The 23,448-nt window shown below is 37.7% G+C and overlaps 2 protein-coding genes across 2 annotated transcripts in view; both read left to right on the top strand.

Annotated features, from left to right (window-relative positions):
* LOC136040136 (U4/U6 small nuclear ribonucleoprotein Prp31-like) overlaps window positions 1–23,448 on the top strand; it is a 59,072-nt gene that overhangs the window by 15,906 nt on the left and 19,718 nt on the right. Inside the window, exons 3-4 of the mRNA XM_065724247.1 lie at window positions 14,863–15,067; window positions 17,708–17,877. Coding sequence (XP_065580319.1) covers window positions 14,863–15,067; window positions 17,708–17,877 — 375 coding nt within the window. The remainder of the gene's footprint in view (window positions 1–14,862; window positions 15,068–17,707; window positions 17,878–23,448) is intronic.
* Window positions 586–1,778, top strand: LOC136040137 (putative cysteine proteinase CG12163). Its single transcript, XM_065724249.1, is given in 2 exon segments — window positions 586–904; window positions 907–1,778. Coding segments are annotated over 2 exon segments (720 nt in total). The 5' UTR covers window positions 586–798; the 3' UTR covers window positions 1,521–1,778.

Raw genomic sequence — 23,448 nt, 5'->3', positions numbered from 1 at the left:
GAGTCAGGACAAAAATAAGCGTCTTAGTAGTTGGTAAAAGGGGCTTAGGTTCATCTACAGCTTTAGATTTTCTGGTGTCAATCTAGAACTTACTTAATTATTATTATTTAAGAATTAACGACGCTTCTTGAATACTAAGGTCCCTGCGTCGGCCCTGTAGTGCATTCCTGCAGCGTGATTCGATCTCTGGGTCCCATATTACCAAGCTAAGGTCAAATCCACTGCGCCACCACAGGACAAGAACTTACTTAAACTTACAACTGAGAACTATCTTGAACTATTCTATTACTATTTCTTAGAACTATCACTTATATAGTTCTACTAGCTGTTGGGGTGGCGCTTCGCGCCACCCCAACACCTAGTTGGTGGGGGCGCTTCGCGCCATTTACTGAATGTCATTTACTGAATGCACTCCCAGTCCTGAAGACAGAGAGGCTTTTTGTAGCGTGAAGGTTCTCTCACAGCCATGGATGGAGGAAAAAATGAAACTTATTGATTCCCACTGTTTTATTGTCCCACTTATTGTCCCAATGGACAAGACAATCGCCATATGAAGAAAAACCGAAACCCCAAAAAGGAAGTTAGGAACTCGAGAAACGAGAAGAAGAAAAGAAATTCGTAAGATGATTTAAAAAGTTTTTAGTAGCAGGCGTGGGATGCAACGTCGTTTCGAAATCTATAGGCAAAACCAAAACATTATAAAGAACTTCAAGAAAACGAACAAGGAACAGCTGTTTACGGAGACACGTTTTTGCCGATTCGACACAGGAAGAATTTCAGTATCACAAGGGCTTAAACATGTCTTACAAAAGACAAGAAACATTTCTAAAGAAAGCGGTAGTTCCTAAGCAATCTGCTCCTGAAGAATTTGAATGGAGAAATAAGTCAGCAGTCACGCCTGTGAAGAACAAGGTAGCTGTGGTTCTTGTTGGGCGTTTTCAGTTACTGGCAACTTAGAAGGTGTCTATAGCATTAAACATGCAGAATTGCTTTCATTCTCAGAGCAAGAGTTGCTTGACTGTGACAAGCTTGATGGGGGATCCAATGGAGGGCTTCCAGAAAATGCTTACAAAGCCATTGAAGATTTAGGAGGACTTGAGACAGAAGACGATTATCCTTCTAAGGGTCGTGGAGGGCAGACATGTAGTATCGATTCTTCAGAGCAGATAGTTAAAATAAAATATTTTTTGGATATTTCTCAAGACGAAGAAAAGATAGCCCAGTGGTTAGCTGAAAATGGTCATGTTAGCGTTGGAATAAACGCTAATGTTATAAAGTTTTATCGTCGTGGGGTATCACATCCAAAGAAATTTTTCTGCTATCCCAAAAACCTTGACCATGGTGTTTTGATTGTTGGCTATGGAACTGAAATTACTCCTGTTAAACGAAAAATTTTGCCATATTGGATAGTGAAAAATAGCTGGGGAAGAAGATGGGGCGAGCAGGGATACTATCGTGTTTATCTGGGTGATGGTACATGCGGTATAAATACAATGGTCACCAGTGCCGTTGTGGAGTGAAGCAATAACGCGAATCTCTTCTTTTCATTTTTATACATATACTAGCTGTTGGGGTGGCGCTTCACGCCACCCCAACACCTAGTTGGTGGGGGCGCGTCACTTATATTTCCTCTGTCCCGGTGTCCCAGTCGTCATTTATATTCCCTGTGTCCCGGTCGTCATTTGTGTCCCGGTGTCCCGGTCTGTAGTGTCATCTTATAATGACGTCATATACAAAGCCTTATATACTTATAATGACGTCAAATGCAAACCCACAAACATACACAACTTATTTTTATATATATATATAGATACAGTTTCTTCTTTAGTTTTTTTTTTCTTTTTTAGTTTTTTCTTTGTTTTAGTTTCTTCTTTTTATTGATTTTGTCAATGTTCATTCTAACATTGACACTTGGAAAAATCTTTACGTGCCAAGCATGCTAAAGCTCCAACAATTTATATTAAACCTCAAAATTTGGGGTATCTGTTTTAAGGTTTTCGAATTACTTTAATCTATTGTCAAAATTTATTGAAATATTTGTGCAATTCCCAGTTTTTTTTTAGTTTTTTCTTTTTTTTAATTTTTTTTTCTTTTTTGTTTTTTATCTTTTTTATTCTTTTATGTTTTTTCTTTTTAGGTTTTTTGTTTTTTAATTTTTTTTTTTTTAGTTTTTTTAGTTTTTTTTTTTAGTTTTTTACCATTTTTCTTTTTTCGAATTACTTTAATCTATTGTCAAAATATTTATGAAATTTCCAGTTTTTACATTTTACTTTGTTTTCTTTTATATATATGAAGATATAATCTGGCGTAACAGACAAAGTGTAACAGACAGACAACTTATTTTTATATATATAGATTACTTAGAACTGTCTAGAATTTACTAGCGTTTCTTTTGCTCATAATAGAAAAGAAGTCCAACAGCAGCTGATGCAATAAAAACAAATTCAGTAATTGTTGAGGTCATATGAATGTTGTCAAACAAGTTGAAAAAAGACGCTTGGATAAAGTCAGTTTTTTCCTGTTGGAAGTCTAACTCTTTCTTTTGTTAGTTCCTTAAAAAATAAAAACTCAGCAAAGGTACTTCCTGTCAGATAACAATTCTGTGAAGCTTTTGGAAACAAGATATTTTTGCAATTGCTTTTAAATTTAAAAAAAATGCTCTGAAATTAAAGATAGTTGATTTTTTTCATTCAAGTTTTTGATGATATTTTCCACGCATTAAGGAGTTATTTGTGTCTACATTTGGTCTCTTAGCCACTATTTGGTAATCACAAAAGACACTTGATGTTGCAGCTTCTTTTTTGTGTAGTTCCAGTGTCCTGCTATCTATCTATATATATCAAAATAAGTTGTCTGTGTGTGTGTGGGTCTGTCTGTCGGGTGACGTCATGTTTGTGTGTTGATTGACGTCATGAAGTTAGTTGTCGTCATTTTTGTTATGACGGTGACGTCATTAAAGATATTTAAGACATGCGTTCACGTAGAAATCTATTAATGTTTAACTGTAAAATGACTGATGAACTTACAATGGCAACAGCCGAGGAAGATGCTCAAAGAGTCTATGCCAAAAAACTTGCTGCTGATAGAGAAAGTAAGAAAAGAAAGCGTGCTGAGAAATCCAAAGAACAGCAAGGAAACAGGCTTGAGGCTGATAGAGAAAGTAAGAAAAGAAAGCGTGCCGTGGAATCAAAAGAACAGTAAGGAAACAGGCTTGAGGCCGATAGAGAAAGAAAGAACAGAAAGCGTGCCGAGGAACTATCAGAGCAACGCGAAACCAGACTTGCTGCTAAAAGAGAAAGTGAAAAAAGAAGGCGTGCCAAGAAACTACCAGAGCAACATGAAACCAGACTTGCTGCTAAAAGAGAAAGTGAAAAAAGAAGGCATGCCGAGGAACTACCAGAGCAACATGAAACCACACTTGCTGCTAAAAGAGAAAGTGAAAAAAGAAGGCGTGCCGAGGAATTACAAGAACAGCAAGAAATCAGGCTTGCTGCTGATAGAGAAAGTAAGAAAAGAAAGCGTGCCGAGGAATCAGAGCAACCTGAAAGTTATCGCCTGGCATTCAGGTACAGCCCAGTCGATGATTATAGCTTGAGTAGATGTGTTCAAATCGGGACTATGTCTAAAATTTGTCCCTATTGCAAGGCCTTGAAATTCAATGGTGAAACAATGGGAATGTGTTGCGCCTCAGGAAAAGTTAAACTTCCTCTATTGGCTGCACCACCAGAGCCATTGAAGACTTTCCTTACTGGAACTACGTCAGAATCTAAGCGTTTTTTATCACAAATCAGAAAATATAACTCATGTTTCCAAATGACGTCGTTTGGAGCCCAAATCGAAAATCCAGATCAATTTATGTCTACTTTCAAAGTAAAAGGGCAAATTTATCATTGAGCAGGGTCCCTTCTACCATTCTCAGGCGAGAATCATAAATTTTTACAATTGTACTTCATCAGTGATAGAAATTCTGAATTGAATGCACGTTGCGAAATTTCTCCCAACGTTGAAAGGACAATCGTTTCCCAATTACAACATCTTTTCCACGAAAATAATAATTTAGTGCGTCTGTTCAAAACAGCTATCGATTTGATGCCTACTGATACGCATAAAATTGTTATTACCGCTGACAAAACGCCTCCTGGCCAACATGTGCGTAGATACAATGCTCCAACTATCGACGAAGTGGCAATCGTTATGGTCAGTGATCAGTTTTTACCTCGAGATATTATTCTTCATAAGCGAAACGCTCGGTTGTTAAGAATTGCTGAAACTCATCGATGCTACGATGCCCTACAATATCCTATCATTTTTTGGGATGGAGCCGACGGCTATCACTTTAATATTAAATTGATGAATCCAGCCACTAACAAAGAAATGAATCAGAAATGCAGTGCAATGCATTATTATTCCTATAGACTAATGATTCGGCAGGATGAAGAAAATTATATTTTAAAATGCAGTCAATTGTTTCACCAATTCGTCGTTGATATGTATGCTAAAATTGAATCAGAACGTTTGCTATATATCCGCCTGAATCAGACCAAGCTCCGCTCTGAACAATACATTCATTTGCGAGATGCAGTTATAAATGACGGTAATACCACAAACGTTGGAAGATTAACAATTTTACCTTCGTCATATGCTGGCAGTCCCCGTCATATGCATGAATATGCTCAAGATGCTATCGCGTATGTTCGTCTCTATGGTCGTCCAGATTTATTTATTACATTTACATGTAATCAATCTTGGGACGAGATACTGCAGCTTTTACTTCAAGGACAATCGGCGGTTCATAGACATGACATTACGGCCCGTGTCTTCCGGCAAAAGTTGAAATCACTGATAAACTACATAGTAAATTTTGAAGTGTTTGGGTCAGTGCGATGCTGGATGTAAAAACGGGCAAAAACGAGGTTTGCCACACGCACATATACTAATCTGGCTACATAAAAAAATTACTTCGAACGAAATTGATGATGTGATTTCCGCTGAAATACCTGATGAAAATGTCGATAAGGGGTTACATGATATTATTGTAAAAAATATGATACATGGACCTTGCGGTGCACTGAACGAAAATTCACCATGCATGGCCAAAGGAAGGTGCACAAAGCAATATCCTCGACTTTTAGTATCCAATACAATTACTGGCAATGATGGTTACCCACAATATAAAAGAAGATCTATTGAAGATGGCGGTAAAACAGCAATAATAAAGAAGCGTAACGGTACCACCATCGAAGTAGATAACCAGTGGGTTGTTCCATATTCCCCATTATTATCAAAAACATTTAATGCACACATAAACGTTGAATACTGTAACTCCGTAAAGGCAATCAAATACATATGTAAATACGTCAACAAAGGCAGTGACATGGCAGTTTTTGGCTTGCAGCCCGAAATCAAAGATATCGACGAAATCGTACAATATCAGGCTGGAAGATACATAAGCAGTAATGAAGCTGTTTGGCGAATTCTTTCATTTCCGATACATGAACGTAGTCCACCTGTTGTTCACTTAGCGGTACATTTACAGAATGGTCAACGTGTTTATTTCTCGGAAACCAACGTGCAACAAAGAGCCCTGAATCCACCGGATACAAAGTTAACCGGTTTCTTTTCGCTTTGCAAAAATGATTCTTTTGCAAAAAAAACTGCTGTATACTGAAGTGCCTTCGTATTCCACGTAGAATACTAAAAATAAAGTATTTGAAGGTCGAAAACAGGGTAAGTCAGTCGACGGCCAACCTACCATTTTCAAAGATACCACGATAGGAAGACTCGACACCGTTCACCCCAATCAACATGAATGCTTCTTTCTACGCCTGCTTTTGGTGAATGTACCCGGTCCGACATCCTTTGAGTATTTGAGAACTGTAAACGGTACTATACATGACACTTACCGTAGTGCATGCCAAGCTCTGAATTTATTGGAGAATGACTAACACAGGGATAACTGCATCAATGACGCGTGCGAAACGTCAACTCCAAGTCAAATTCGTGCATTGTTTGGCATCATTTTAACAACTTGCTCTCCATCAGCTCCTACAGAGTTATGGGAAAAATATAAGTCAAAAATGTCCGAAGATATACTCCATCGAAAACAGTTAGAGACATCAGATATGACTTTTGATTTTACATCAGAAATTTATAACTACACTTTAGTTATTATAGAAGATTTGTGCGTACGTATGGCAAACAAACCTCTTCAGGATTTGGGAATGCCTTCACCTAACCGTATCGCTGCTGTTTCGACATGTGTAGACTTGGATCGTGAACAAAGTTACAGTACGAGTGATCTATTGTCGTATGTACAAAATAACATTTCCAAGTTAACGTCGGAACAAAAAGGCATTTATGATACGATAATGCATTGTGTCGATAACAACGTTGGAGAAATTTTCTTTCTGGATGCGCCAGGAGGTACTGGTAAAACGTTTGTGATAAAACTGATTCTGGCATCAATTCGATCAAAAAATGATATAGCGTTGGCAATTGCGTCGTCCGGAATAGCCGCAACATTGCTGCCTGGTGGAAGAACTGCTCATTCCGCTTTGAAATTGCCTTTGAATTTGCATTCTACAGAAACTCCCACATGCAATATTTCCAAATCATCTGGGATGGGTAAAGTATTGCAGCAATGCAAACTTATTATTTGGGATGAGTGCACAATGGCACACAAAAAATCGCTCGAGGCTCTGGATCAATGCTTGAAAGATTTGCGAGGGAAGTCGAAACCCTTTGGCAGCATATTAATATTGCTTGCGGGAGATTTCAGGCAAACATTACCTATAATACCTAGATCAACTCCTGCAGACGAAATGAATGCTTGCCTGAAAAATTCTAATTTATGGGGACACGTAAAAACATTAAAATTAACTACAAATATGCGTGTCCAATTGCAAAACGATGACTCTGGTCAAACATTTTCAGATCAATTGCTGGCAATTGGAAACGGAAAGCTCCCAGTAGACTCAATTTCAGGACGTATACAACTACCTGCTGATTTCTGTAATTTAGTGACGTCCAAAAATGAATTGATTGAAAAAGTATTTCCGAATATTCTAAACAATTATAAAAATAATAAATCGCTAAGTGAAAGAGCGATTCTTGCACCCAAAAATATAGACGTCCACGAAATCAACAATATTGTTTTGACCAAGATTCGAGACCAGGCAGTCCTTTACAAGTCAGTCGACACAGTTTTGGAACCAAATGAAGCGGTTAATTATCCATCTGAATTTTTAAATTCCGCGGATCTTTCAGGGTTTCCACCACACGTGCTACAACTAAAAATAGGCGTACCAATAATACTTACCAATGTTCCAATTGTCCATTGTGCCATTGTCCATTATGCCAATAATGTGCATTGTTCAAATTGTCCATTGGGACAATAAGTGGGACAATAAAACACTGGGAATCAATGAGTTTCATTTTTTCCTCCATCCATGGCTGTGAGAGAACCTTCACGCTACAAACAGCCTTTCTGTCTTCAGGACCGGGAGTGCATTCAGTAAATGACTCAGAACATGAAGACATAAACATGGAAACATCCAGGTAGTACACGATTCCAGCTACAACCTGCATTCTTCCTTTATAGATCTTTGAAAGCACACGTTTGTTGTCATCATCATCATTGGCATCCAAGGTACTCAGAGCAAAGTTTGCCACTCCAACAACAGTTTCATCTTCAAGATTTTCAATGGCAGAAATCCCTCCTGTAGTTAGATCCTGGCCATAAGCAAAAACAAGGATAAATCCTAGAAAAATTGCGCACTTCATGTCATATATTACTCCGTTGTTTCTTTATCAATTCTTCTTCTTGATAAAGAAGAATCTTCTTTTTATCTCTATTATACTGTTTTTATCTTAGTTCTCTTTATTCTAGTTTAATTCTTTCAAGTTAAAATATTTGGAGGTGTTTAAAAAAAAATTGTGCAATTGTTATTTAGATTAAGTTTGTTATTTGTCTCTAGATAAAATAAACTTATTTTTTTTTTGTTAATATTTACGTCATAAAACAGTCATAAAATATTACGTCATTTACGTGATAAAAAAATATATTAGTTTTATCTAGAGACAGGAACATAATAACACTGGACAAATAACAAAGATAAATCCTAGAAATATTGCGCATTTCATGTCATATATTGCTCTGTTGTTTCTTTATCAGTTCTTCTTCTTGATAAAGAAGAATCTTCTTTCTATCTCTACTATGCTGTTGTAATCCCAGTCCTCTTTATTCTAGTTTAATTCTTTCAAATTAAAATATTTGGAGGTTTAAAAAAAAATGGTGCAATTGTTATTTAGATTAAGTTTATTATTTATCTCTAGAAAAATGATTTTTTTTTTTATATAAAATATTCACGTCATAAAACAGTATTATTTATTTTTCCAATTGTGTGTTATTATTGTGTGCATTAATTGTGAATATTTTGTGTATATTTATGTATGTTTATATATTGTTTATATATATAGATACTAGCTGGGACCAGGTGGCTTCGTCGCCTGGCCCCACCTAGTGCCACGCAGCAGGCTTCTATATATGGATTCTCATATGTATATGCAACGGATATGCGCTAATTTCTAACTGCGTAAAACTTGTGGATATACAACATTCTTCGCTGTTCCATTGTCTGTGCATATAAATAGATTGTCCGGTTTACCGACTCTTGAGCATGCAACATAGTCCGTGGGAAAAACAATCCGTATTAAGATCTATACCGCATTTTTCTAATCATTTCCCTTGAGCTTTGTTCATGGTGATTGTAAATGCTAATCGAATTGGGAATTGCAATCTTTTAAATTGAAAAGGCAGATCCGTCGGAATCATGGGAATGCGAAAAACAAGAACAGCCTCACCCTCGGAAAGCCCTTTCAAAATTGTTGCCTCTATTACGTTTTCCATTGTTTTTTTTTGTTGTTTTTTACGGCAAGTCGCGTGCCGTTGCAAAGGTACGTGGCACGCGTCTAGAGGCAGATCCGTTGGAATCATGGGAATGCGAAAAATAAGAACAGCCTCACCCTCTGAAGGCCCTTTCAAAATTGTTGCTTCTATTACGTTTTCCATTGTTTTTTTTTGTTTTTTTTTTTTTACGGCAAGTCGCGTGCCGTTGCAAAGGTACGCGGCACGCGTCTAGAGGCAGATCCGTTGGAATCATGGGAATGCAAAAATAAGAACATCCTCACCTTCGAAAGGCCCTTTCAAAATTTTTGCTTCTATTACGTTTTCCATTGTTTTTTTTTTACGGCAAGTTGCGTGCCGTTGCAAAGGTTTGGTGGGTTAATATTTCGCAAAAGTATTATTGGTATGCCTATTTTTATGGCACTTGGTATTAACCAAGTGACATATAGCAGTCGCCAATTCTGTCGGTCCCGGTTTTGCTACTTTAGGCACTTCCAGGTAAGCTAGGACGATGAAATTTCGCAAGCGTATCAGGGACCGGACCAGATTAAATTAGATATAGTCGTTTTCCCGATTTGACCATCTGGGGGGGAGTGGGGGCCCGGTTAATTCGCAAAAATAGAAAAAATGAAGTATTTTTAACTTATCAGCGGGTGATTGGATCTTAATGAAATTTGATGTTTGGAATGATATTGTGTCTCACAGCTCTTATTTTAAATCCCGACCTGATCTGACGACATTGGGGGGAGTTGGAGGGGGGAAACCTAAAGTCCCGGTTTTGCTACTTTAGGCACTTCCAGGTAAGCTAGGACGATGAAATTTGGCAAGCGTATCAGGGACCGGACCAGATTAAATTAGAAATAGTCGTTTTCCCGATTTGACCATCTGGGGGGGGGGAGTAGGGACCGGTTAATTCGGAAAAAATAGAAAAATGAGGTATTTTTAACTTATGAGCGGGTGATTGGATCCTAATGAAATTTGATATTTGGAATGATATTGTGTCTCAGAGCTCTTATTTTAAATCCCGACTGGGTCTGATGACATTGGGGGGAGTTGGAGGGGGGAAAACTAAAATCTTGGAAAACACTTACAGTAGAGGGATCGGGATGAAACTTGACGGGAAAAATAAGCGCAAGTCCCAGATACATGATTGACATAATCGGAACTGATTTGCTCTCTTTGGGGTAGTTGGGGGGGGGGAGTAATTCTTAAAAATTAGAAAAATGAGGTATTTTCAACTTACGAACGGGTGATCGGATCTCAATGAAATTTGATATTTAGAAGGATATCGTGTCTTAGAGCTCTTATTTTAAATCCCGACCGGATCTGGTGATGGGGACGGGGAGTTGGGAGGGGAAAACCTAAAACTTGGAAAACACTTAGAGTGGAGGGATCGGGATGAAACATGGTGGGAAAAATAAACATAAGTCCTAGATAGATGATTGTCATAAACGGAACGGATCCGCTCTCTTTTGGGTAGTTGGGGGGGGGGGTATTTCTGAAAAAAATGAGGTATTTTTAACTTACGAACGGGTGATCGGATCTCAATGAAATTTGATATTTAGAAGGATATCGTGGCTCAGAGCTCTTATTTTAAACCCGACCGGATCTGGTGACATTGGGGGGGGGGGGAGTTGGGAGGGAGAAACCTAAAAATTGGAAAACACTTAGAGTGGAGGGATCGGGATGAAACTTGGTGGGGAAAAAAACACGAGTCCTAGATACAAGATTGACATAACCAGAACGGATCCGCTCTCTTTGGGGTAGTTGGGGGGGGGGGGTTTAATTCTAAAAAATTAGAAAAAATGAGGTATTTTTAACTTACGAACGGGTGATTGGATCTCCATGAAGCTTGATTTTTAGAAGGATATCGTGTCTCAAAGCTCTTATTTTAAATCCTGACCGGATCTGGTGACATTGGGGGAAGTTTGGGGTGGGGAGACCTAAAATGATGGGAAACGCTTAGATTGGAGGGATTGGGATGAAACTTGGTTGGAAAAATAAGCAGAAGTCTTGCATACGTGATTTACATAATTGGAACGGATCCGCTCAATTGCGGGGGGGGGGAATTCTGAAAAATAAGAAAAATGAAGTATTTTTAACTTACGAAGGAGTGATCGGATCTTCATGAAACTTCATATTTAGAAGGACCTCGTAACACCGATATCTTATTTTAAATCTCAACCGGATCAAGCGTAATTGGGGGGGGGGGGGTAGTTGGGGGGACCGGAAATCTTAGAAAATACTTAAAGCGGTGAGATCAGGATGAAACTGGATGGGAAGAATAGAAACCTGTCTAAGATACGTGACTGACATAACTGGACCGGATCTGCTCTCTTTGGTGGAATTGGGGGGGGGGGGGGGGTAATTTTGAAAATTGAGGTATTTGTAACTTACGAAAGGGTGACCAGATCTTAATGAAATTTGATATTTAGAAGGATCTTGTGCTTTAAAGTTCTAATTTCAAATTCCGACCAGATCCTGTGACATTCGGGGGAGTTGGAGGGGGGAACTGGAATTCTTGGAAAACATGAAAATTGGAGTATTTATATCTTACGAATAGATGATCGGATCGTAATGAAATTTGATTTTAGAAAGAATTCATGTCTCAGAGCTCTTATTTCAAATCCCGACCAGATCTTTTGACATTGTGGGGATTTGGAGGGGGAAATCTTGGAAAAACACTTGGAGTGTAGGAATCGGGATGAAGCTTGGTGGATAGAATAAACAAATGTCCTTGATACGTGATTGACAGAATCGTATTGGATTCACTCTCTTTGGGGGAGTTGGGGGGAGGGGTTCAGTGATTTGGCGAGTTCGGTGCTTCTGGACGTGCTAGGGCGATGAAAATTGGTAGGCGTGTCAGGGAGCTGCACAATTTGACTTGATAAAGTCGTTTTCCCAGATTCGACCATCTGGGGGGCAAAAGGGAGAGGAAAAATTAGGTATTTATAACTTACGAGTGGGTGATCGGATCTTAATGAATTTTGATATTTAGAAGGACTTTGTGACTCAGAGCTCTTATTTTAAATCTTGACCGGCATTAAGCCTCTTATTTTCCTTTTTAAATCAATCTATTGATTCATAGAATTTTGTTAGAGCTCATACCATATGATCTCTTGGCTCTTAGCTCTTCTCGCCTCGTCACAAGTGCCATATGAGCTCTTAGCTCTTGTTTGTTGTAGCATGTGTGGTGAAAACCCTGGGAGATCCAGGGAATTTCAAAATTCTGATGGATAGTTAACCGCTTCATTTGATTTCAGAACTGTATTGACTGACTTGTAATGACTGTCTGGTCTTGAATCTTGGCCAGAATAATAATGTTGATTTCGTGGACGTCTTTGTTCCTGGCTGCCAGAATAGCTCGTTCACTTAGCCATTTATGATTTTTATAATTGGTTAGAATATTTGGAAATACCTTTTCAACCAAATCATTTTTTGACGTCATTAAATTACAGAATTCAGGAGGCATTTTTTTACATCCTGAAATTGAGTCAACTGGGAGCTTTCCGTTTCCAATTGCCAGCAACTGATCTGAAAATATTTCAATAGAGTAATCGTTTTGCAATCGGACTCGCATATTTATAGTTAATTTTAATGTCTTTGCGTGTACCCATAAATTAGAATTTTTCAGGCAAGCATTCATTTCATCCGCAGGTGTAGATCTAGGAATAACAGGTAATATTTGTCTGAAATCTCCCGCAAGCAATATTAATGTGCTGCCAAAGGGTTTGAAATTTCCTCGCAAATCTTGCAATGATCGGTCAAGAGCCTCGAACGATTTTTTGTGTGCCATTTTGCACTCGTCCCAAACAATAAGTTTGCATTGCTGCAATACTTTACCCATACCAGATGATTTGGAAATGTTTCACGTGGGGGTTTCTGTAGATTGCATATTCAGAGGCAATTTCAAAGTGGAATGAGCAGTTCTACCACCAGGCAGCAACGTTGCGGCTATTCCGGACGATGCAAGGGCCAACGCTGTGTCATTTTTGGATCGAATTGATGCCAGAATCAATTTTATTAGAAAAGTTTTGCCAGTACCTTCCGGCGCATCCAAGAAGAAAATTTCTCAATTTTGTTTGTTTTTATATTTTTTTAGCCCTTTTTTTAGTTTTTTTTTTTATCATCGCTATCACTTTCAATTTGTTTATTTTGTTTTACCTTGGCTTGTCTTTCGTCATTATGAAATCTGGTAGGCATTGATGACCTTATCCAAGTCTCCAATTTATCTAATGTCCCAAACCCAATCATCATCGCTATCATTTTCAGTTTTGATACGTTTTGATTCTCGCTGTCCAGATTGATTTTCTTCTAACTGCATGGTTTTGCGTTGCTCCAGTGTTTCGTCCTGGTGTTCAATTTTTGGTAACATTTGACATTTGGTAACATTTGAAACTAATTGAAACTTGGACAAAATTTCTTTGTGTACCTGGCACTTAAAAGCTCAACAATTTCTAATAGACCTCAAACTTTTGGGTTTCTGTTTTAAGGTTTTCGAATTACTTTAATCCATTGTCAAAATATATTGAAATATTTGTGCAATTACCAGTTTTTTACATTTTAAACAATTTAATAAAATTGGAAGAGCCTCAATTTTTTTGAATACTTATTAAACAAAAAAAAGTATTATTGAATACTTGATTAAGACAGAGTGGCAGAGAAAATGAAAAAGAACTGAAACCTCTTTTTTTAGTTTTTTTCTCAGTTTTTCTGTTATTTTATTTTTTTTTTTTTAGTTTCTTCTTTTTTTTTGTATTATTTTTTAGTTTTTTTCTCTGTTTTTTTAGTTTTTTTTTTTAGTTTTTTTAGTTTTTATCCTTTTTTCTTTTTAGTTTTTTACCTTTTAAAGTTTTTTTTTTCCCCTCTTTTAGTTTTATTTTTCTCCTTTATTTTTTAGTTTTTTCTCCTTTCTTGGTATTTCTTTTTTTAGTTTTTTTCTTTTTTAGTTTTTAGTTGTTTCTTTTTCTTTTTTCTTTTTTTCGTTTCTTATTTTTTCAGTTTTTTTCTTTTTTAGTTTTTTCTTTTTTTTCTTTTTAGTTATTTTTTCTTTTTTAGTTTTTTTCTTCTTTATACTTTTTTAGCTTTTTCAGTTTTTTTTTTTTTTTTTTTTTTTTTTTAACAAAACGCCTTAAGATAGCTTCAGTCTTTTTTGGCGTTTTTTTTTTAACGCCTTAAGATAGCTTCATAGTCTTTTCGGCAGTATGAGCAGTGGGTATATAACCACTCCACTGGGCAACTTTCAGTTTACGATTCCCTCCTGCAAACAAAAATGCACTCGGGTTTGACTAGAGACAGTTACATTTATTAGAGTGTCACCTAATGTAAAAAATGAAATTATAATAATTTCGAAAAATAATTTTGCTAATAAACGATTTTTTTATTTTTATTTTGGCCTGACAATTTTGTTGGATTCATAGGTTTGGGCAAATCAAGATTCTGTCCTGGGGACAAAAGAGGCCAGAACTCCCAATGAGTGCCACAGAGGAGACCTTGGGGAAAGTAGCATAAGAATTCATCCATTCATGAATTCACACGGGTTTGACTAGGGACAGTTATATTTGTTAGATTGTCTAAACAGGGACAGAACCATTCCTCTGCACAACTTTCCGTGCTGGGTCACCTCAAAACTCACCTTAAGAACAAAACTGTTTACAGGGGGTTTAAATTCATCCAAAAGGCCCGCTTTGTCCTTAAGAAATACAAAAGTTTTGTAATTCAGTCATTTGCAGTTTAGATTCTAGATATATCTATGATCTCTTGCCTCCAAAATTTTTGCGTTTTTATAGTTGTACCAAAGAAACCGAATTAGGTCTTTCATCTAAAAGGGAAATTACGGTACTAACTCGAACAGTATATGGCAAAGTTTGTCTTCTTATCTTTATGCTTTTATCCATTTTCCTTCTGTATTTTCCATTTTTTTTCAGTTTATGACTAAGAAATATTGTTTCTTTTAGCGGCAATCCATAAGTATGTTCGTGACTTGTATGCAAAAAGATTCCCAGAATTGGAATCCCTCATCACAGCAGCGCCTACTTATTTGACTACGGTGAAGAAACTTGGCAACGATATTGACAGTATAAAAAATAATGCAGATCTTCAACAGTATTTACCCCAAGCCACTATAATGGTTGTGTCAGTTACAGCTTCCACCACCCAGGGGTAAGTTAGGATAATAATTATTTGAATACTGTCGTTCATATAAAAGTATGTATCAGTTACAGACTAATCCCCCTAGACTAGCCTAAGGAGCACTTCTCTATGCATAATGGTAAAAATATCAGGTAGCAAAAAAATTTTCGCCCATCCTCTAGAAAAAATTGCTTAGCAACCCGCCTCTCCCTTCTCCAAAGTTCAGACGGGCTTGTTTGCCTGCCGTTTGGGGAAATTCAAGATGTGTAAATATACCAAACCCTCCAATTCGGATGTATTGCCTTCCCCTTAAATATAGTCAATAAATCTATCCTGTCCCCCTTATATTGGTATGAAAACTTCCCTTCTTCAGAAATTAAACAATTTTCGAAAATCAGTTTTTTTCAAATTTAATTCTCCTCTCCTACCTTAAAAAAGGTTCTGATAAGTAAATATTTAGAATCTTATACTTATAATTAGAATACTTAGAATACTACGCCCTACAAACAAGAAATCTCTTTAGTTTAATGTTTGAACACGGTATTTGTAGCCTCAAACGTTGTATTTAATAATTTGTTAATTATTTTCTGTCATACCGATGAATTTCATACCGGTGTTTGAACACCGATCAATAGCATCAAAGGTTGTATTTAATAATTTATTAATTATTTTCAGTTATTAGCTACGCCCTCTGCTGTATTTTAATGAATATATAGTTTCCAGAATTACGAAATGGTTATAACTTCTAGACTGCCTATTTGGAATTTTGTGGCCCTAAAATTTTTGCACCCAGGGCATGCCCCCGCCTCCCCTCGTAAAATCTGTGTGATTGAATACGGTATTTCTCATTTCCTGAACACAGATTATAACCACATTAATTAGCCCTTCCAAGTATTAGCAATAAGAAACTACTACTACTAGTAACTCACTGCAGCACCAAGCCGTCTGAGGCCAACACAGCTACGCAAGCTCCTCCTCCAACCTAATCTATTTAAAGCCTCCCTCTTTACACCCTCCCAGGAATTTCCCATTGTCTTTAAAGCTTTATTTATGACATCCTCCCAACCCAGACAAGGGCGACCTGCTTTCCGTGTAGCCCCATACGGTTGGCCAAAAAGGACAATCTTCGGTAATCTGTCATCCTTCATCCGTAGAACGTGGCCTAGAAAACTCATTTATTAAAAAACATTGGAAACTTTCTATGTTAGCACGGAAACGATGAAAATAGGCTTTTCTTAAATCTCAAGGTCTAAGGGACGTAGTACTAAAAAGACTAATTACTGACACCTTCTAATTAGTGGTTCCTAATTAATCACTAATTAGTAGATCATAATAATTCTCTAATTTATGGTACATCCACAGTCATCAAGAAAACGTGAAAAAGGACATCTTGTCAAATGCACTAGTAGGCGCGCCTCTAAGAGGACAACCTCTAAGTCTGGCCAGAAGGAATCCCCCTCCCCCAAGAAAAAAGCTTAGACCTTTCCTGATGACTTTTTAACTAACCCAAGGTTGCTACTTTCTACATGGATTAAGATCTGACCAAGGACATACTGCGCATGAGCAATCTTAACCGACTTTCAACAAAAGAGACACAATAAAGCTGAACAGCTACCAGTGCATCAATTGCGAAGTAGGGCGCGAAGGAGCTCGTGAAGATCTGACCAAGGACATACTGCGCATGAGCAATCTTAACCGACTTTCAACAAAAGAGACACAATAAAGCTGAACAGCTACCAGTGCATCAATTGCGAAGTAGGGCGCGAAGGAGCTCGGGAAGATCTGACCAAGGACATACTGCGCATGAGCAATCTTAACCGACTTTCAACAAAAGAGACACAATAAAGCTGAACAGCTACCAGTGCATCAATTGCGAAGTAGGGCGCGAAGGAGCTCGGGAAGATCTGACCAAGGACATACTGCGCATGAGCAATCTTAACCGACTTTCAACAAAAGAGACACGATAAAGCTGAACAGATACCAGTGCATCAATTGCGAAGTAGAGCGAAGGAGCTCGTAAATCTGTTGTTACGGCACATGACGGGTTGAAGTTTGTTCCAATACCTGATAAATCTGCTAGTCGGTGCGGTAGGTGGGAGAGTAAATCAGTGCTTACCGTTTGCTAATGTACATTGTCAATCGTATACATTCTGCGGGTGAAAGATCTTTATCGCCCCGGATTTTTCGTATGTAAGTCTAACAACAATGGCGCCCAATAATTTTATCTCTGATTAAAACTTTCAAGATAGTGTCAAACTACTGAAAAGGGAAAAGCAGATTAAAGTAGGAGCTACTGAAATGCCTACTGGTTATAGGATTGAAACATAAAAAAAGGTAAAGAACACGGCATTGGAATTTACAGTTCCTCTCGGTGGTGCTGATCCCCGTTTCATGGTGGGGGGGTAGCCATCCTGTGCTTTTGAAACCCCTTCCTGTTTGTATCCCCAGATTTCTCCAGGTACCCATTTTGAGCTGGGTTGACTCAGGCTGAGCTTATAGAGGCACGCTGCTGAAACCCGTTCCAAACAAAATAATCAGTGACACCAGGACTCGAGCCCCCGTCCTCAAGGACAAAGGGTTTCAAGTCTAGCTTGCCAACCACTCGGCCAGGACGGTTTGAAGCATAGCTAATTGTTTATTTCTTCTCTGACCTTTTCCTTTCTTTTGCAGAAAAAGTCTGACGCAAGAAGAGCTGCGATACGTATATGAAGCCTGTGATATGGCAGAAGAATTACAGAAATGCAAAGAAAGGATTTTAGAATATGTTGAAAGCCGAATGACATTTATTGCACCTAATATATCACAAATTATTGGTGCGCCAACAGCTGCCAAACTTCTGGGTATATTTTGAATTTATTAATGTTTTTTTTAGTTCTCCGTTTGAAAGCTTATGTATAAACCTTAGATATTGCAAATTGCTGGTCAACCTTCCGCCGACAAATTTCTGTTTTTGTATTTTTGTTTATTAACGTTTTTTTCCTGATCTTTGTTTAAAAGTTGATAACCTGAAAAGTTAAAAGAATCAATATGATTTATTTTACCTAATATGTCACAAGTTATTGTTGCGCCCACCGCCAAACTTCTAGGTTTGTTTCGGTTTATTATCATCTTTTCACCGTTCGTCATTTAAAAGTTTTAGTCCCAAGATAATGAAAATAAAGTTTCTTAGAATTAAATAAAATAGTGAAAATAAGAAAATGTCTAGCTAAACTAATATGGCTTTACATCTGCATTTCTTTGTTGTCTCACCCAAAGACCGTATCTGATATTTTTATACTTCTGATATAAGTGCTAAAAGATGTTTGCTAAGCTTTTCTCAATGAGTGGATTACTACTATTACTAACAACTCACCGCAGCACCAAGTCGCCTGAGGCCAACACAGCTACGCACGCTCCTCCCCCATTTCAATATATTCAAAGCCTCCCTCTTTACACCCTCCCAGGAAGTTTTCATTTCCTTTAAATATTTGTATGGCATCCTCCCACTCCAGACGAACACGACCTTCTTTCCGTTTAGCTCTAGACGGTTGGCTGAAATTGACAATCTTAAGCAATCTTTCATCTTCCATCCGCAGAACATGCCATAGCCACCTCAAAATTTCTTTCATTACAGCCAAAGAAATCGGAATTGAGCCACATTTTCGTACAGCCTATTGTTTGAAATACGGTCAGCCAGCCGGGCAATTCTCTGGCAATTCTAGGCAATTTTTCTGGAAAACATCTAGTAAATCTTCATTCGCTTTTCGAAGCGCCCATGCTTCAGAGCCATGATTGACAACTGTCATCACAGTATATCTCAATATTCTAATCTTGATCAGCAGGCTCATCTTCCTATTCTGCCAAACTTTGTTTTAACTGTGAAAAAACACACTGAGCCTTAGATATTCTACTTTTAACATCTTCACTGCTTCCACCGTCTTTATTGATAATACTGCCAAGTTAAGTGAAGCGGCCCACCTGATCAAACTTTTCGTTACCCAGCTTCTTCTTTTCCTCTTCACTTATTCCTAGGCTAAGTGACTTAGTCTTCTTAACATTAATTTTCAAACCTATTATAGCACCCTGAACTCGCAAAACTTCTAAAAGTTTATTCATTTTGCTCACACTTCCATCTAGGATGCTTCTAGAATGCATATCATCAGCATAATCTAAGTCCAGGAGAGTACTTCCTCCCCATTTGATTCCGTGGTCTCCCATTACCTTTACTATGCTTCTTAATACAAAGTCCATCAAAATGATCCATATAAAGAGGGATAGAACATAACTCTGCTTAAATTCTAATTTAATACGTAGCCAGCTGCTACCCTCATTTCCTACCTTAATCGCAGCAGTATTATTTTCGTATATAGCACCAAGCACTAATATATATTTTTCTGGTATGCCATATAAGGATAAGACCTTTGCTAAAGCTCTTCTATCAACAGAATCGAACGCTTGCTCATCTGAGGACCAAAGGTGTTTGAAAATTCAGGCACTTCTCAATTATTAACCTAAGACTGAAAATGGTCAAACTTTATCCACAGCATCTCTAAGTTTTAAAAGTATCATATTACTAAGTAATTTGCTACCTACAGAGACAAGACTAATGCCTCGATAATTACGACACTCATTCTGATCACCTTTCTTATACAGTAGTTTAATTAAGGTTTTTGTAAAAATCATTAGGTATTTCCCCTTTCACAAAAATCATATTCATAATCTTCAGTAAGTTATTTCTAACCTCAGAACCACTATATTTAAGGAACTCATTTACCACCCTATCAGCACCGATCCTTATTATTTTTAATCCTTTTATTACTGTCGCTAATTCTTCCTCACAAAACAAATCTTCCTTCAAGGTATCACAAACTTTTTGATTTTCTTCTATATCGTTTCCTGCAACTGTATCTCGGTTTAGCACATTCTGAAAATGTTCCACCCATCTCTTTTTAATTCTTTTCTTATCACTAATTGTGGCCCTGTTCCCATCTTCTAGTGGGACAAGTCTAGATTATCTACTCTCTCTAAATTTATTAACTTACCAGTACAATATTTTACTATTATTCCGTCTAGCTGCATCTTTTAGATCCTCGGCAATTTTATCCATGGCCTCTACTTCACACCTTAGTTCACATTTTGATGCTTCCTCCACTTTCTTTACATTCCTTTTGTTTTCATATGATCTGTCACTCAGATAATTCTTGCACAAGCCCCTTCTCTTGTCTATTAAACATAAAGCCTTTTCAATAATATACCTAGCTGTAGTTTTAACTTTCTTCTTTAAGAAAGACAACTTCACAAATTGTTTTTCTAAAATTATTCCAACCATCTTTCAAATTGCCAAATTTTAAACTCTCAAGATTAGTATTAAACTGTTCCTGCAAAAGTTTCCCTCAAATTCTCACCCTGAAGTCTACCAATATCATAACATCCCTGGAGGTAGTTACTGTTCCAAAATTTTTGCTTTAAATTAACCCTAGACACTACTAGATTGTGATCTTTATTTTTAACATCGATAACAGCACCCCTATGTACCCTAGTATCTTCTATTGATGCTGCCAGTCTTCGGTTTACTATAAACTAGTCAATGAGATTTGCTGTAAAGTCTGTAGCCATTACTGTTTTCTTTCCCTACACCAAATTTACCTAGGCTAGGATACCATCTATCCCTATTTCTATCGACCTGGGCTTTAAAATCTCCTATTGAAAACGCCGTATTTCTACCTGGGACCCTGTCTATTTGCTCCTGTAACTGTGAGTAGAATTCGTCTAAGTCACTAGCATCTCTGTCAGTCGGTTCAACAGGGGCCTATGCTACAATACCTGATACCTTGAACTTTTTAGTCATAAAATGAGCGATTACTATTCTATTATTAATACCTTCCCAGCCTAAACAAGACTTAGCAACTTCCTTATTCATCATGAGCCCTACTCCCTCTCTTTGTACCCCATCCTTTCTGCCTGAGTAAACAAATTTTATATCAGCTAATTCATGCTTCCTACTCCTGGGCCATGTGTTTCTGAAACTCCTAATAAGTCCAGTATATGTCCAGTAATAAGTCCTAATACGTCTGAATTCGTCAGTCAAAATGTCGATACGGTAGTCATTTTTAACTTCATAACATTCTAAGTTCAAATTTTCATGTTCTTTAAATCATTGAAATTTTTTTGGCATCAGGAAAAGCAATGATCCCGGATACCAGTGCAGGACGGGGATCAACAGGTCTTCTCAAGCGTACCGCAAAGTGCTTAAGCCGGCTTATAATCGGACAGCAATAAGTCCCCTGGACCCCTAGTATGAATGGAGACTTTGTGCAGTAGGAATGGAGGCTTTGTGAAGGAGGCAGTATGAATTGAGGCACCTCTTGGTCATAACAAAAACTATCAACAAGAGTCGAAATCCTCCACAGACAGTCCCAAGCCTATTACCCCCGACTCATTACATATTCATGCCTACAAATATTATGGTACTATGGGGAGGCAACCCTTAGCAGATAAATTAGCTAGAAAGAGGTTTTTCAGCCCGAAAACGGCCGTCAAACAGACCAAGCCCAGAAAAATTATCCAGTAATCAGAATCCTTTGTGAATTCTGCATTGTTTACTAGGCTATAATTTCCTCGAGGAGCGCGACTCCTCAAGTTGGAACAGATTTAACCGCAAGGTCCCAAGTCTTGCAGGTACCTTGAAATGGTCGAAGTAGCCCTTTGCAGAGGCCTTTGCCCATAGATCTGAATCTTACGCCCAGCTGCAATCGTCCTCCTATAGAGGATCCCCCCACGATAGTGTTCTGTGTCACCATGTAATTTAACCGATTACTGGGAGAAGGCTTGTAACTCATGGGACTTGTTGACACGCCGGTGGGCCCTGTTGAGTGTACATGTCAGGGGCCTCCTTCTTCCTCCATCTGTATTTATGGTCCCGGGCGAGGGTGCCCAAGTTTCTATTATAGACCGCCAGGGGCTAGGTCCCCCCCCCCTTGGTCCGTGCCTCTAATGGAGGCACCTTCGTATCTGTAGGACGTTCCCCTATCGCCACCTGGGGACACGCTGAGTGGCCTTTGGGAGGCCTCTAAACAGCAGCAGACTCATAAAGCTTTTTGGGATAAAATATTTTTTGGGGTAAATATCTTAAATTATGTTTGGGAAAAGCTTTCGTGGTGAATTCCTTTATATTATGTGGTGGCAAAATTGTATGTGAAAGAATGAGTGGATTAGTAGGTGAATAAATGTTCAATTAAACTTTGATGCTTCTTCTAGCAAAGAGTGATCAGAGGGTGACCAGCCCCCTTTGCACTTCTTAAATGCCCCTCCCCCTCAATACTGGTAGTTTTTCATGAAGTACCATATTGTTCTAGGGACGCCATGCCTCCCAAGCCCCCGAAGCGCATTCCGTTCAATGTTTCTGGTTCTATAAACTTGTTTTTCACTCCCATTCTCGTAATTGTGTCAGGGAGCGATACCGTGTCAATTTTTTGCATGTCTTTGTTTATCATGATCATTAGTTTATACGCCAGTAACAGTAATGCGTTTGAGGATTATGAAATGGAAGAAAAATTTTGCTTATTAAGGGCGAAAAAATGCTTATCGCTAAAAAAATATTTTTTCTTATAAACAAAATCCTAGCAAACTTTCCAGACATTTTTCAGAGAATAATGGAAACACCTGTTTTTGTAGTCTACTAAATACAATAATGAGGACCAAAACAAACCTGTTTTACAGCTGAATGTAGCTTCTCATTAAAGTAAATGGCAATTAAATTTGCTATTAAATTAAGTTGCTAATAGGCATTTGGCTCAGACAAAGACTAGAAAAATTCAACCTTCAATCCGAGTCATCGGGGGTGGAGACGGGAATTAGGGTGGAGATTCCAAAACTTTCTTATTTGCCTGTCCAAAAAAGCAAGAAATCATCAACGTAAGAGCCTGCTTTTAATTTAGAATATTTTTGTGATCTCTCACTTCGTTACCGATTGGTTTTTTGAATTTTTAAACGTTAGTCTGAATTGTAGAAATGTAAGTTTTAATTGACAATTTAAATCGGAAGCTTAGATTGTTTATCGCAAAATTATTTGTTAAGTAGGCTACATTGTCGACTATTTATGTCGTATACCTGTTTTAAATGAAATGAAAAAAAAAGTTTCACACTTTTGACGAAAATCAGTTTAATTAACATATTTAAAGTGAAAATAACTATGTGTGAAACAGATATTAAATTAAATAATTAATTTGGGTAAGAATTTCAGCATTGTAATTGTAGTTAAATTCACAATTCATTATTTCAATTACATTCATCGTAATTATGGCAATAGGGTCAGGCATATTAGCCCCCCCCCCCTAGAAGATTCTCTCCTGTAGAAAGTTACTCGGAAAATTTTTTCTACCAAAAACTACCCCTGGAAAATATCCCCCGCCCCCTTCTGGAACCTGAAGTAA

Source organism: Artemia franciscana, chromosome 20 (assembly GCF_032884065.1).
Source record: "Artemia franciscana chromosome 20, ASM3288406v1, whole genome shotgun sequence".
Classification (NCBI taxonomy): Eukaryota; Metazoa; Arthropoda; class Branchiopoda; order Anostraca; family Artemiidae; genus Artemia; species Artemia franciscana.
Note: the sequence above shows the minus strand (reverse complement) of the source record. Positions and strands in the feature narration are given on the sequence as shown.